Source organism: Astatotilapia calliptera, chromosome 13, assembly GCF_964374335.1.
Source record: "Astatotilapia calliptera chromosome 13, fAstCal68.1, whole genome shotgun sequence".
In the NCBI taxonomy this organism is placed as follows: Eukaryota; Metazoa; Chordata; class Actinopteri; order Cichliformes; family Cichlidae; genus Astatotilapia; species Astatotilapia calliptera.
The window spans coordinates 12,169,931-12,184,299 of NC_137434.1; the positions used below are offsets into that span (position 1 = coordinate 12,169,931).

Consider the following 14,369-nt stretch of genomic DNA (forward strand, 5'->3'; position numbering starts at 1 on the left):
AAGCTCAAATTCCCAACGCTGACAGCTCCAAGAAGTCTTCACATTTTCACTGATGGCTAAAGCCAAAGGTATTGGTTTGAAAATTGTGCCAGTACATTCCAGTGAGGTATTAAAGAAATGGACCGGAGAGGTTTGGATGGATGAAAAGTTATCGGGATGTCTTTGAGCAACAGGTATTCAAACATGAGAGAGCTGCCCACCCACCTGACGCCTTCAAACTCTCCTGCATTGCCACTAGTTTCCGCGCTGCCCACCGCAGGAGGCGGGGGGTTAATATTTAATGAAAAGCCGCTCTTGGATGGGACCGCCGCAGAGGGGCTGAAGCCTAAACAAACTTTGCCAGCTGCCCTATGATCTTTGTGCAAACACTTAGCAAAGCGCCCCTGGGATTAGCACCATTTGAATCCTCTAAACCAGGTTCTCCTTTCTTTTGTTTTAACTAACAGTCTGCTTTTTTTATTTAAAAAAAAAAAACCTGTTCCAGTGACTCTTCCAGCTCCACACACGAGGTGAATGTTTCACAGAATTATGTAACCACACAGTCGATTCCAGCTGATGTTACTCCACTTTTGAATAGAAAATCATTCCGATTCATTATTTAAATTCTTCGTTTTGTTTTTTTTTAATTTATGGCACTAAAAGTTAGTAAGAATGTAACAAGCACACAGAAAGAAGAAGTTGTCTTCTCTTAAGAAAGACCGCAGTGGTGAGAGCTGCTGTGGTGTAACAGTGTGGTTAATGGTGACACATTTGTTACAATGATGCTGGCATAATCGGGGCTGTTTTTAAAACATGGCTTGAATTAAGCAATTTGCAGAAACGACTGTTGTGTTCTGTCCCTCTGCTCACCAGGATTTTGCCGTTGGCGCTGTCCTGGCGGGCCAGGCTGACCCCCATCCACTCATCATCTCTGTCTCCTTGGCAAGTCTTCCCACACGACTCTCTCTGCCTGTTTCCTGAAAGACAATGGGAGCAGTTTGCAGACATTGAGTCACAGGAGGGAGGACCTTTTGGAGTGGGCGACTTGTCAAGTGTCAGCTTTTAGAGATCCGGTATTTACTCTTCACTTTCTGCAGATTCTGCAAGTGATTATCACACAGCTGACCGTTTCAAAAACTGGAGATGGAAAAAAAGTCCAAGTCTAGCATATTTAACGATGATTCCTCTACAGATAGTCAATGGCATTGAGTGTACCATTTTCATTATTTTCTTAATCGACCGGTAATGTTACAATACTCAAGGTCATTATGATGTGGAAACACAGACGGTAAACAAATCCTCAAATTTGCAGTGCTTGAACAATCAAATGATTAATTTGTCAACTGTTGCAGTTCAAATTCCTTTGAAGTGACTATCTGATCCATTGACTGCCGCAGCTCCAGATCTCTGAACGAGCTTTCTAACCAAGAAACAGTCATGTGCAAAGGTTTCAGGCACTATTTTGATTCTTATCCTTGGCTATCACTGGTGAGGCGTCAGATTGGTCCCAAATTCATTCTACAGCATGGCAACCGCAGACGTGCACTCAGAGTCACAAAGATCTGTCTTCACCAGCAACATCTACCAGCACATGGTATGGCTTCCACACGCCTCTGATCTCAACATCCCAAGTCAGCTTGGGATTACATGGATTTAGGCTGTCATGACGAGAAAGCCTAAATCCACAGAAGAGCTTTGGCGAGTCCTCTAAGATGTTCGGAACGACCCTCACTACTCAAAAACGCAAAAGTCTCAAGTCGTCCTTCTTCTTTTTTTCTTTTTTTTTTACATTTTTATGAGGAAAATGAGAAATAGGTTCAACATTTATTGAAACATTGAAACAAGTTATTAAAAGATACACTTTAAAATGGATTCTTTGATAAGCTGCATGCGATGTACAGACACAGCACTGATTCATCTCCTGAGTTACGTGCCTTTTGCTTGAGTGATTCATAGCTCAGTGTAAAGTGGTTCAACAAGTAAAAAAAACAAAAACACAGTCAGGTGCAAGAACTGAATGAAAATGAGTTAAAAAGCAAGTTAAAAAAGTAAAATAACTTGAGAAAGCCTTTTACCTCAAGTTTATTGAGGAGAGCTGGTGTTTTGCTTTAAAGTTAAAGACTGATCACAACCAGTACTGCTTGCTTTCATTTATTAATTATAACATGTTTACAAAATTCATTGACAATTTGGTCAGTCAGCAGTTAGCAGTTAGCAGGTTCAGGAACCATCAGCACAGAAATAGGAAATCAAACTTTGAATGGAAAAATCAAGAGGACATGCAGCTTAATATAAAAGCAAATGAGTTTATGATAAAAATAAATAAAATTTAAAATAAAAAAAACAGTAATCTGAATGCTTTATTGGTATTAGAGGTTTGAAATCCTGAACAAGCACATCGTAAGGATCATGGATCCAGGGTAAGCAAATTAAGATCAGCAGGAGAATAAAGTTACAAAAAGATAAATATCTATGTTGCATATCAGTTGTAAGCATCATTCTTCATTTCAACAATGAATCCAGTAAATTGGGAACACAGAAGAGTTTCTCTGTGTCACTGTGTTTCAGTCATATGTAGATATCTTTTGGTTACACAGTGACCAAGAATGGGGTTCATACTGAAGCCATGCATGCACCCCGTCTTTCTTAACCGCAGGAACAGAGCAGGAGGGGGGATAGGGGGGTGGGGGTCGAAGCCCCAGCTTTTGGCTCACTTGCTTGGAAAATATTAGCAAAGGCATAAATCATATTTATCAAAATATTTATACACCTCTGCACACAGAACCCACTTGTCTTTTTTTCATGTCTCGATATAGTAAGTTATGGGCTAAAAGTACAACAGCGCACAGTGTTAGCAGCAATATACGACTTCGTTATTCTGGTTAAACAAAACAGAGGCGTGGGGGAGTTTATGCAATAAATCAGTAGTAGCAGGAGGACAGCACCGGGTAGTGTTTTTAAAAAAATATATATATATAAAATAAACGAATCTGTTATAACCTGTGTGTATGACCGAATGCATTGCCTGCTTCAGCATTGTGTGGTGTTTGTATGGATGCTGTGGGTTTGTGTGACTGACCTCTTCCCAGATCCATCTCTGTGCAGCGGCGATCAGGGTTGCTGTGAACTCGACACTTATATAGAGCTCCGGGAGACTGCACAGAGCTACTGTAGGAAGAGTTTGCCTTTGGTGCCCCGACTATTACCCTGCATCCACGACAAGAAATGAGAGGAAGGACACAGATATGCTTTTTTTAACCCCCCCCCCCAGAACACTTTAACATACATCTCTTTAATACATTACTGACACCTAAAAATGGGAAATCCTATTGCAGGCAGTGAATTTGGAATGCAAATAGTGCGGGCTGTTACAAGTACTTTTAAGTATCTGGGTGTGGATGCAAGTTGGGCTCAAGAGACATTTAAACTTTGACGACAAAAACACAAATCCATTGCATCGCTGTCGGAAAATGCAAAATGGGACTCACCAGCGTGTGTTGTCGTGATAATGCTCCAGCACAGAATAGCCGAAAAAACTAGAATTTGGTCCGCGGAACACCAAAGGATGTTCTAAGTCTATGTTGTAAGAATAAGCCATTGAAATGGAGAGATAAACATAAAAAACATTCCGTACTCCCGTCCTGTATCTCCGCGGAGGAGCCATCCCTTTGCGCATCGTGCGTAATAACGCAGTAGTTTCCCCAAAAATAAAAATAAAAGTGAGGGACAGAAAAAGCCAATAAGGAGTAGTGAGCTATTCAGTGGGCAAACTGTTATAAGCTATCTTTCAAGTATTTTCCGGGTCTTGCAGAGCATGTAGACTGTGATGGCATGAGGAAAGAGTCGCAACGGAAAAGTTAACGTTCCGGTAAATAACGGTGCGTCAGCTTCTCTCCATTCTGTGTCAATCTGAGGAGGTTCTCGCTCGCAGGCTGGCTGTCGCTGAGATAAATGCAGTCAGCTGTCAAGTTAGTGAAAGATTTCATGGAAGTAAGGGAAGTTCTACTTAAAATAAGAGCATCGCTGTTTGGTTTAATCACCGTTCTGACGTTAGAAGAAAAGTCGAGGTTTTAGCGTGAAAGGAGCAGCCGGAATGAGTTTTTTTTTCTTATTGTGGTCCAGGGACGCTGGTAACGTGGTCACGGAGAAACGAGAATGGTTTAGAAAGCATCACATTTCACCCGTGGGCTCTGGGGGGCTTTGGATTCTCCAAAACCGAGGGATGAGGGCGCACTGCTGCCCCCTGACGTTTTCCCGTCACGTTGAACAGTGACAGCTTCATCATTTTTAAAAGTTACAGGTTTCATTTCCATCTTATTGACTGTTACTTATTGAGGATTCTTTATTAAAATCATTCAAACTCAAACTGAACTCAAAAGTCAAATAAAAGCAAAAGAAAACGCAAAGACTGAAGAATCATTTGGAAAAATCATTTTAACTTTTCTGCATTTCTTTCATTTATCAGTTTTATCTATACTAGTCTGGGAACTGCTGTTTTGCAGTGCATTACTTGTGCAACAGGCTTTTAGATACATATACTGATTAACAAATAGTATGTCCAATCAGCATATAAACTGATAAACTGACCTCTGTATCCAGCTGTTTGTTACAAGCTGGGTCTGTAAACTTGTTTTCTGCACTCTGCTCCTATTTTTATGTATTCACTGCTTTGCATGTTGAGAACTCTACACAACAAATCATGTGCAGTTTGCTGAAAGGCCAGTTGGAAAATCAGCTGATGTATTTGGAGATAATCTTCTGGGAATCATTAACTCTGACTTTAAACATACAGCATGTCATTTATGAGTTGCCAATTCCATTTGCAACATACATTTGGAGTTGGTGATATGCCATTTTTTAATTGAAGTTAAAAGTAAGCAATCTTTAAACACATTTCTAAAAGTGATTTAGGACATTTGCTCATGCCACATTTAATTTAATGTCTGTAAATGTATACATATAAGGAACAGGCAGATCCTTAAATGTGTCCATATACAGAATCAACAGCAAATTTCTTTCCGATTCTCATTACATGAAAGTGTCAGTGGTCTAATATACTTGTGTGTTGTCTGTACTTCTAATGTGGAGAAAAAGAATAAAGGTCAGGCAAAGTAGAGTGAGAGATCTGTAAACCCAGATTTGTTGTTTTCATTCAGTCTTTTTAACCAGGTGTTAACAGTCCTCAGTCAGACACTGGGACTAATGCAAAGACAGGTAATTAGATAAGCTACAAAACAAAAATCTGTATTGTGATGAGGATAAAGGAGTGACAAAAGTTGTTCTGTAAATAGGATTTAATGTTACTCTGAAAAAGAAAACTGTATAGCAAGTCATATAGCGCCTTATAGTACAGTTTTTATTATCATAATACAATTTACAGTTTTGTTTCTGTCAGTGTCAAAATATAAAGCATAGAAAAGCTGTGTTAAAGAGGTCCAGGGGCCTGTATCTTAATGTGGTGCGAGTGCACAGTTAAAGGGTCGTTTACAGTTTTACAGAGGAAGTGATTCAGACAACAGCACAACACAGAGATCTACAAATCAACTGACCGTCGGCATCCATGTGATGATAATATAATTTATTGCACAAGCCAATCTTTATAAACACATTCTAAAATAAAAGGAAACCCATTTACTCTCATCTAAAACTTGTAAATTAAACTTCAAAGAAAAACACGGTTTATGGAAAAAAAAAGTGTTTCTGTCAAATTCTCTTATTCCCTCATACCTGTTGAACATTCACACATAACGCACACACACGCTTTCTCTTTCTCAAACACACACATGACTAAAATGACAAGAAATGCAAACAGATAATGGCAGTCTTCCCCCTTCAGCAGCAGTAGCAGCAGATCCAGAAGTACCCGAATCATTCAAACACTCATCGTAACCAAGGCTGTGGAAGAGACGGATATGAAATTAGTTCAAATCCTGATACACATTTGACCTCATTTAAATATCCCCAAATTGTAAAAAGATTCTTACAATTGGTTTCGAGTCTTCTTTGTCCAAAACCTTTTGAGCTTGGTCAGGAGGAAACTTGAGCATGGAGGTAATCACTTTGGCCATTGTCTGTGGAAAAAAGGGGAATTTTTCTGACTGACACCCTGATCGTCATCTTTTTAAGTCAGTTTACTTTCAAGGCAGGAGTCATCTGTGGTGTTAGTATAATCTCTGTTTTTCCCCCAGCTAACCTCTGCCTTTGACACCATCATCCAATCAAAATCAAGCTTGTTCTGAGACAACTGAAGCACAAGAAAAGGCTCAACAAGAATGAAAATTATCTGCATAATCAACTCCAGGCCTATCTGCCAGGGAGCATGCATTTCCCTATAAACACAGAGGATAATCAGAAACAGGGCTCCTGGGCTGTGTAAGGAACCCAACTACTCAGCTAACACTAAACAAGGCCAGCATGCCTTTAAATGGCAAATCTGCATCATGCAAGATGTATGAGCTCGCGGGCAGCCTGCCGGACATCCTCCGCACGGGGGAGGTCTGCCATGTTGTTATAAAGAGTGTTTGTTGAGGAGCTGGGAAACTCCCGCTGACTTTAGGACCATGTCAACAGCACTGATAATTAGGGAGATCGCTGTTAATTACATCCAACAAGACTGGACACAACATGAGTTTTATATAGCTTCCTAAATGAGTAGCAGATGGAGGTCACCAGCTTTAAAAATAAAAATTATCAGCAACTTTTTTTTTATATGGTGGTTTTGAATCATCTCATCTAATAGACCATCAAAGCAGCAGCTAATGTTTTCTCAGCCAACTAAGATGGAGACATAAAAATGAGAAAAAGATTAATTATAAAAACTATTGGTTTTTTTTCTTCCTGTAGAATCTTTTTATAAAAAAATAAAAACCAGAACATACTTTTGTTTCCCGTCCCATCATGTATTCAAACAGCACCTTCCTCAGGTACTCCATCTCTGTGGGTTCTGAGAAGGCATCGGAAATGTTGAGTCCAGGATCTGTAACAACAAGCAAAAACAACAAATCAAATATTTCACGATGACCACAACTGTCAAACTTCTCTTTCTTTAATGTCTTTCAAATCCCATTATTTCAACATCTGTAATGACCTCAAATGTATTAAATATGACTACACATCAGCTACTCTAGGTTGCCACTTTGCTTATATTTCCTTGGTTAAGGAGAAAAATCCAACCTCAATACAGTTACCACAAAAAAAACTAAAACACAGCTGTGAGAGCTGCATGTTAGTGTATGTAGGTCGTTTTTATGTCGGTTTAAAGTACAACAATCCTGGAAAACGCACACAAACCCCCCCCCCCAAATAACAGCATCAGGTTTATGTTGGCAAGCAAATTCAAAACCACCTTTTGCACAGTTTAAATTATGCACTAAAGCTGAATACAGGAAAGAATGGTGAGACTCAGCATGAGCACTTTAATATCACACAAGTTTTTAGGTCTGCACCCAAAGCTATAACACAATTATCCCACTAAAAGCTATGAATGGAAACAACTGAGTTACAACTTGGACAGGGCTGCTAACACTTTCATGACTGAAGAAAAGAGCTTTATTATGGAACAACATCCAGTCGCTTTGTGCCTATTGGAAATAATCACTCAAACATCCTCAAATGTGCCTGAATGTGCCCAGAAGGACTGTGCGATTAGAGTACAGGAAAAGGTGATAGAGCAGTGCAAACAAGTCTTTGATCTCTGGTGTGGAGTAATGGGTCACCAATAAATCCCATGCCCTTTGTCCCCCTGACCCTGTGTTGCCCCACCTAGGACAACTTTCACATCAACCACACAGGAAAGCAGATTTCAACAGCTTTCTGATCAATTTCCTACCTAAAAATACAACTCAAGGTGGTTTACGTAAGCTCAACTGAGTCATCAGCGGCTTTAAATATGAATATGAGCAATATACATGTACTGGATAAGAAAGGTTCGAGAAATCTGCGTGCTGCAGTGTCCTGCGTAGGAAACGTTTAGGCCACAATCTGCAAAATCCATTAAATCTAAGCATGGCTTCTTCACCGCCCCCCCGCTTATACAGCAGATTCTCTTTATTACAGCACCAGAGAAGGTCCGAGAGGACTCACTCAATCTCTCCAAATACTCTCACACAGATGAAACGCAGTTGGGTCGTGGTAGACTTGGAGACTGCACTGACTTACGGTCAATCTCCAGAGGTTTCCCTCAGCCTAAACCACACGTATACATATACACCCTCAACCCGTAGTCTAGCTTTAATTATAACCCCAGCTCTTATCTTTACCAGCAAGCCTAAAAATCCTGCTTTGCTAGCTAAACCATAATCAAAAGCATAGCTAAAGCAGTCCGGCACACACTGCTGAGGACCTGCACCTCCTGCCTGATCTCTGAAGCAGTGTGTTAACTGTCAGATTAGGCAGTGTCAAAACACCAACTGAGATCTTAAAGAGCAGCTACACTTTTACTTTAACTTTCACGTGTTGACACAAAATATAATCACATGGTCTGTCTTTAAAATCCTTTATTACACTAAAAAAGGTTAGGTGGCCCTTTTTCCGCCCCTACAGAGACCACACAACTTACGTTACGCTTTCCCATGAGACTGGGCTGCGCTCAAGCGTTACGCATGTCATCTCTGCTGTGAAAATCCATAAGGAAATTGGATCAAGAAGCAGAACTAAGTGATTCATGGTGTTACCTTTAAATGTGCTCCCGAGATGAGTTACAACAGTGTTTCGGTGGAAACATTTAATCTTGTCCTCGAGCGAGTGAATCTAGCGTGGAGAAACAAACAAGCATGCACACATTATTTAAAAACTCTTTAACCCAGTGGGTTAATTCTATGCATTAGAGTAATTGCTAAATAGGACATAAGCATTTTGGTGGCCATCCTCAGAGGAGGGCAGGATGCTTGTGAGAACGATGGTGTGTGTGAGAAAAGCTGTTGGAGGCGTTGTTGTGATTGTTTATGGGGTTAAACCAAATGTAAACAGATGTGCTGTGTAATTAAGTTGATGCAGCAGGAGAGCAGTAGCTGCTCTTGCTGGAGGCCACAGAATCCTGGGAATACACTGCGATGGATTTGGTGTCCTCAGAAAGAGCCACCAAGGGGGTCCGATACTCACTCTTTCAACAAACTGCTGCTCTCTCAGTCGAGCCTCGCTCAGCAACGTTGTTTTTTCAGCGAGCTGAGCCTGAGATCGAGAGGGACAGGAATCAGAAAATATGAAATGTTTTTGTTAGTATTCATGTTAGTAAATTTAATTGTACGCTAGGAACAGTGAAACCAGCATATAATGAACAAGTATACCTTTAGTTCTTCTGGGGTCATCTGTTCCTAAAATGAAAAAACAAAACAACAAAAAAACAAGAGAGAAAGAAGACACTGTGTGTTAGAACCAAACCTTAATTAAATCAACATTTCAACCTGATTAAAAAAAAAAAAAAAAAGGATGTAAAAACTACAGTAATGACACATTTAGTGCCGCCCCAGTATCCATATTATCTCAGACCTCTGTGCCGAGAAGCTCCACCGTCTTCTAAAAGCACAGAATTGCATTTACCGACATCAACAAAACTCAAATGTGTATTTATCCACTGCTGAAAATAGTTCCCGAACAATTTAGAATTGTTTGAATAACATTTTCTAAAGCTAAAGCGCTGAGAAATTACATGTATATATAATACACTCATGGATGACCAGTTTCACAGACTGATGTCTCCACTAGAAATAAATGTGCTTGGAGTTAAGAGCCACAGACACAAGTCAGAAGGTTTTAAAAGATGGACTAACAGCATTGTTTAAACACACTGTAGTCTACACAGACTAAAGTGTGCTTGTATTTAGTCTCCTCTCTCTGTGGAGGGACACACTGACCCACTGTGAGGCCCAAGAAAAGGCCTCCCTGAGCTGAACGCCATACAATCCACCCATAAAGTTATTACCTCACCTGGGAAAAATGCAGCAGAGAGAGCAGCATAATTCTTTGTCTTCGTGTGCATGCAGACATGTGCGCAAAAGGTAGAAGAATCACTGCAGGGGTCTCATGGCACCTCAACACCTGGCTAAAATGTCTCCCCGGAGTGCTTTCGTCTTATCTGGCTCCATTTCACTATGCACATGTTGCATGACAGTATCGCTGCAGAATAAATCTAATGTCTACAATCACCTCGCATGATATTAATTGAGAACAGGGACTGACGCTGGCCACTGCCTGACAATCTCCATTTTCTCCGGAGAACATTCCTGAGTGATTCAAACGAGCTTCGCAGCATCCGGCGTGCTTTGGAGAGAGGCCACACGACTGGAGCGAGAGACTGATCAGAGAAAACTATGTAGGAAAACTGTCCCCGAGCTCCTAGACGGATATCTTCAATTATGAAGCAACCCAAAGAAAAAGCTGAACGATAACTGCCTAGTCTGTCAACCTGGATGTGAACTTTGTAATAGGCCATTTGAAAATGTTTATACAGACACAAAAATGCATCTGGATTAGGCTCATTCAGATGAGCCTAACTGCTTCCCTTAAACTCCAGCCTTTTCCCAGAAGGGAGCCGAAATGCTGTGATTTCATACAGCTAGAGTGAAGTGACATATGACTCCAACAGAATCACTACATAAATTTACTCCAAACCCCTCCCTCCATTTCAAAATGGACTACAACAGCTACAGGCATGAATTTCTACATCTGAGTACAAGCAAAATCATCCAAAGCACAGCCAGTTGTGACAGCTATAACAGATGTTTGGCCAGGGAAGAACAGTGGGTCAGCATTATTTGTACCTCCAAAGTGTCCTGCGTTCTTGCTTGCAACTCCTCCAGTTGTTTCTGAACTTGCCACACTCTGTCTCCCATCTCCTCTTCTCGACTCTGAAAAAAACAAACAAATAAAAAGGAACAACGACTGAGTCATTTCCCATGTATCATCTCAGCATCACAACTCAAGTATGCTGCAAATCACTCAGTGAGGGCACTGCGCTGTTTCAGACCTCAGATCCTCTTTGGAATTTAATTATTCTTTAAAGGCAGCCAGAGAGATATCACATATAAATCCAAACCGTAACAGTCGATGGATGGTGTCTACAAAGGAGTGCACCCTATAGTATAACCCCATTAAAACAAATAGGATGAGTTTTTAATAGTACCTGTATAACCTGTTCATATTTCTGAACAGTTTTGTGCAAGTCATCCTCTTTCTGGGAAATCACCTTCCTCAGCTGGCTCGCTTCTTCACGATGGCTACTGATGAGCTCTTCTTCAACACTCTGAGCTTTTACTGAATCAAGAAAAAAAAAGAAGAAGAAGCCAAGTGCATAAAAACACAACTTATATGTTCACTTGCCTCTAATTTTGGACTGGATTTTAACATGAAGGAAACATTTCTTCCACAAGCAGTAATCCCTTAATGCTCCCATTTGAGTCCAGAGTAAAAAGTACAGTGTCACAACACAGCCATCCCAAGAACGTGAGTCATATTTACTTTGATCTTCTAGTTTACGCCAGTCGTTTGTTTAAAACATAATCAAAGTGCAGTACTGAAAGATTCTGACCACAGCAAAAGTGAACAATTTCGATTGCTCATTTCCTTTGCTTGTAAATCTTGTTGGTTTAATTTGGTTAAGCATTATTCTCTTTTGCCTCACCGATGGCCTCCTTCACTGCTGTGTTGAGCTCCTTCTCTTTCAAAGACATCTGTGCGTTGAACTCCCTCATTATCTGCTTCATCGCAGAGTTGTGCTTCATTTCCAAATCTTCTAATTCCAGCCTATTAGAACAGAGAGCAAAGGAAATGTAATTAGCAACTATTAACAAAAAAATCTAATATTATACAGACAAGGGATTTTTCACGATCATTTTTAAGCCTTACTTTAGCTTTTTCTCATTCTCCTCCAACAGCTCCTTCTTCATGTATTCTAGGTCGTGTTCATGCTCCTTCCTCAGTGACCGCATATCTTTCTGCAGCCTGACGAAGTCCTTGTGGATTTTCTCCTTCTCGTTCTTCACCTGGCTCAGTTTGTTCTTCAGAGACCGTAATGAGTCCTCATCGTGCACCTCTTGAGCAGGAGCATGGTTTTCCAGCTCGTTTTCCATCACACTCTTGGTTTGCTGCATGCTGCTGCATTCCACCTTTACCTCAGTTTCTGATGGATTCTGGACCTCCCTAGCAGTCCCCTGATATTGCTCCAACTGGGCATCCTTCTTGCTAATTTCTGCTCTCAGGCGATTTATTTCTGCGAGAAGGTTTCCGTTCTGCTCCTCTGCTTCTTTTAGCTTTGCCTCGATTTTGTGTAATGTTGATTCAATGTCTTTGAGCTGCCCCTGTTGCACTGCGTCACTCTGAAGTGAGGTCAGCTTGTCTTCATACATGACTTTCAACTCCTCTAAAGACTTTTCTTTCTCAAGCCTCTCGTTCTGCAGAACTTGTTCAAGGTGTTTGGCCTGCTCTTCTTTAAGCTTGACGAGAGCATCCTCCAGCGATTTTGTTTTCTCTTCTAATGTTTCTGTGTGTTTTTGCACAGAAATTTCATTGTTCTTAAGTTCATCCAGGCTAGTCTGAAGAGTTGTAATCGTCTGCTCTTTTTCCTCAAGCTGTGACGTTAACTGTTTTGTAACCTGGCTGATTCTCTGCTCAGCTTTCTTTTTCAGCTCAGACATTTTCCGAGTGCTCTCAGACAAGCTCTCCTCAGTTTCCGTCTGACTCCCGTCCTTGCTCTTGATAATCTCGTTTTTCAACCTTTCAAATTCCTCCCTTTGACTTTCAAGCTTTTGTTTATACTGCTGGTTGCTTTCCTCGAGGGCCTGAAGTTTTTTGGCCATCTCTTGCTCTACATTACCTTTCTGGGTGCACTGCATCTGCAGCTGTTCAACCAACTCGCGCTTCTCATTCTCAATGATGCTGTGTTGCTGTTTGAGGTCAGAAGTGAGCTGTTCGCACTCTTTCGTCTTTAGGTCTAACTGCTCTTGAAGCTCACTAAGTCGACTGATGGAGCTCTCAAGCTCTACGGTAAGCCCACTGACTTTTTGCTCCTTCTCACTCAACAGTTGGTCCATCTCAGACTTGCTGACGGACTGATTGTCAATTGTTGCTGTCAGCCGCTGCAAAGCTTCATTCTTTTCGGCGATCTCTCGCTCCAGCTCTTCAAGCCGGGCCTGCAGAGATCCAGTAGTGTTGTCGCTCTGTGTGAATTTCATCTCTAACTCAGACAGACTGGTCCTGAGTGTATCCGCCTGCTCTAAAGCAGACTGCCTCTCCTGCTCCAGTCTCTCCATTTGAGCAGCGGCCTTTTGCCTCTCCTCTTCATACTGCTGCGTCAGCTGATTTATGGCTTCCTCCTTCTCTTTTATGTTACTTGCTAACTGATTTTTTAAGTCACCGACGACGCTTTCCAAGCCACTGATATGCAGCTCATTTGCTTTCAAAGTTTCTGATATGACTCTGTTTGCTTCGCTGAGCTCCTCAATCTTCTCTACATGTTCACTAATGGACTGAGAATGAGTCTCTCCCTCATGTGTTAAGGCTTTGATGTGCTCCATATGAGCATTTACCTGAGCAGTCATCTGTTCTAATGAAATGCATAGATTTTTATTCTCCTCGGTGTGCTGGCGAACACTCTCCTCTAAAGTGCAAATTTGATCTGCTTTAGTAAGGATAATGTTTTTAAGATGTCCCACCTTTTTCTGACCAGAGAGTAGTTTATCTTCCAGCTCTTTCAACCTACTCTCCACGTTTTGCTGAAGTTCATTAGATCCACACTCAACTTTCAACTGAACCTCCTTACAGTAATGGTTCAATTGGTTGCTCATCTTAATCATTTGCTGCTGTAACTCTGCTTCCTTGGCATTCAGTTGGATGGAAGTTTCCTCAAATTTACTCTGCAAGTCTGCACTTTCCTTAAATCTGGCACCTTCCAGCGCTTCAAGCTGTTTTTCCGCTTCATTCAACTTATCTGACCAAGCTTTCAGCTTCTCTCTGCTCTCTTCCTCTGTCTCGTTCAGCTTGTCTTGGAGGGCGTTTCTCTCACCGAGCGCCTGGTTAAGGTTCCTTTCCACTGACTCTATTTGTTCTTTTAGCAACGCTTCACTCTTTGCCAAACTTTCAAGTTTAAGTGCTGCTTCATTAAGCTCTTCTTGCAGCTTCTGCACAGTGGTTTCTCGGATCGCCAGGTCCTCCTTTAAACCCCTTATTTCACCCATTACTTGCTCAGTCTCCACTCTGCTTCTGCTAAGCTGCTGAGACACTTCTTCCAGCTCCTGGATTTTCTCCTGCAGTATGACTGAATGTTTCTCCATTAATTCTTCCTCCTGCTGTCCTAACCGCTCCTGCCAACGGCGCTCCAGGTCTTCAATATCATGCTTATGAGTGGCATGTAGTTTCTCCACTTCCTCCTTATGGTTATCCTGCAGCTCTGACACTGC

The 14,369-nt window shown here is 41.3% G+C and overlaps 2 protein-coding genes across 3 annotated transcripts in view; both read right to left on the reverse strand.

Annotated features, from left to right (window-relative positions):
- The window catches only part of itga9 (integrin, alpha 9), a 47,119-nt gene extending 43,217 nt beyond the window's left edge, over window positions 1–3,902 (reverse strand). Inside the window, exons 1-3 of the mRNA XM_026191091.2 lie at window positions 3,468–3,902; window positions 3,059–3,186; window positions 850–956 (exon numbers count right to left, since the gene is read on the reverse strand). Of these exons, the coding sequence (XP_026046876.1) occupies window positions 850–956; window positions 3,059–3,186; window positions 3,468–3,655 (423 nt within the window). The 5' untranslated portion in view covers window positions 3,656–3,902. The remainder of the gene's footprint in view (window positions 1–849; window positions 957–3,058; window positions 3,187–3,467) is intronic.
- A 1,356-nt stretch (window positions 3,903–5,258) lies between these two features.
- The window catches only part of golga4 (golgin A4), a 26,590-nt gene continuing 17,479 nt past the window's right edge, over window positions 5,259–14,369 (reverse strand). For both annotated transcript variants that reach the window (XM_026189733.2, XM_080288110.1), the window contains 10 exons: window positions 11,821–14,369; window positions 11,597–11,718; window positions 11,099–11,229; window positions 10,737–10,823; window positions 9,264–9,290; window positions 9,079–9,147; window positions 8,652–8,727; window positions 6,858–6,955; window positions 5,964–6,050; window positions 5,259–5,874 (listed from right to left, as the gene is read on the reverse strand). The exon at window positions 11,821–14,369 is cut by the window's right edge and continues 1,227 nt beyond it. In XM_026189733.2, coding sequence (XP_026045518.1) covers window positions 5,860–5,874; window positions 5,964–6,050; window positions 6,858–6,955; window positions 8,652–8,727; window positions 9,079–9,147; window positions 9,264–9,290; window positions 10,737–10,823; window positions 11,099–11,229; window positions 11,597–11,718; window positions 11,821–14,369 — 3,261 coding nt within the window. In that variant the 3' untranslated portion in view covers window positions 5,259–5,859. The remainder of the gene's footprint in view (window positions 5,875–5,963; window positions 6,051–6,857; window positions 6,956–8,651; window positions 8,728–9,078; window positions 9,148–9,263; window positions 9,291–10,736; window positions 10,824–11,098; window positions 11,230–11,596; window positions 11,719–11,820) is intronic.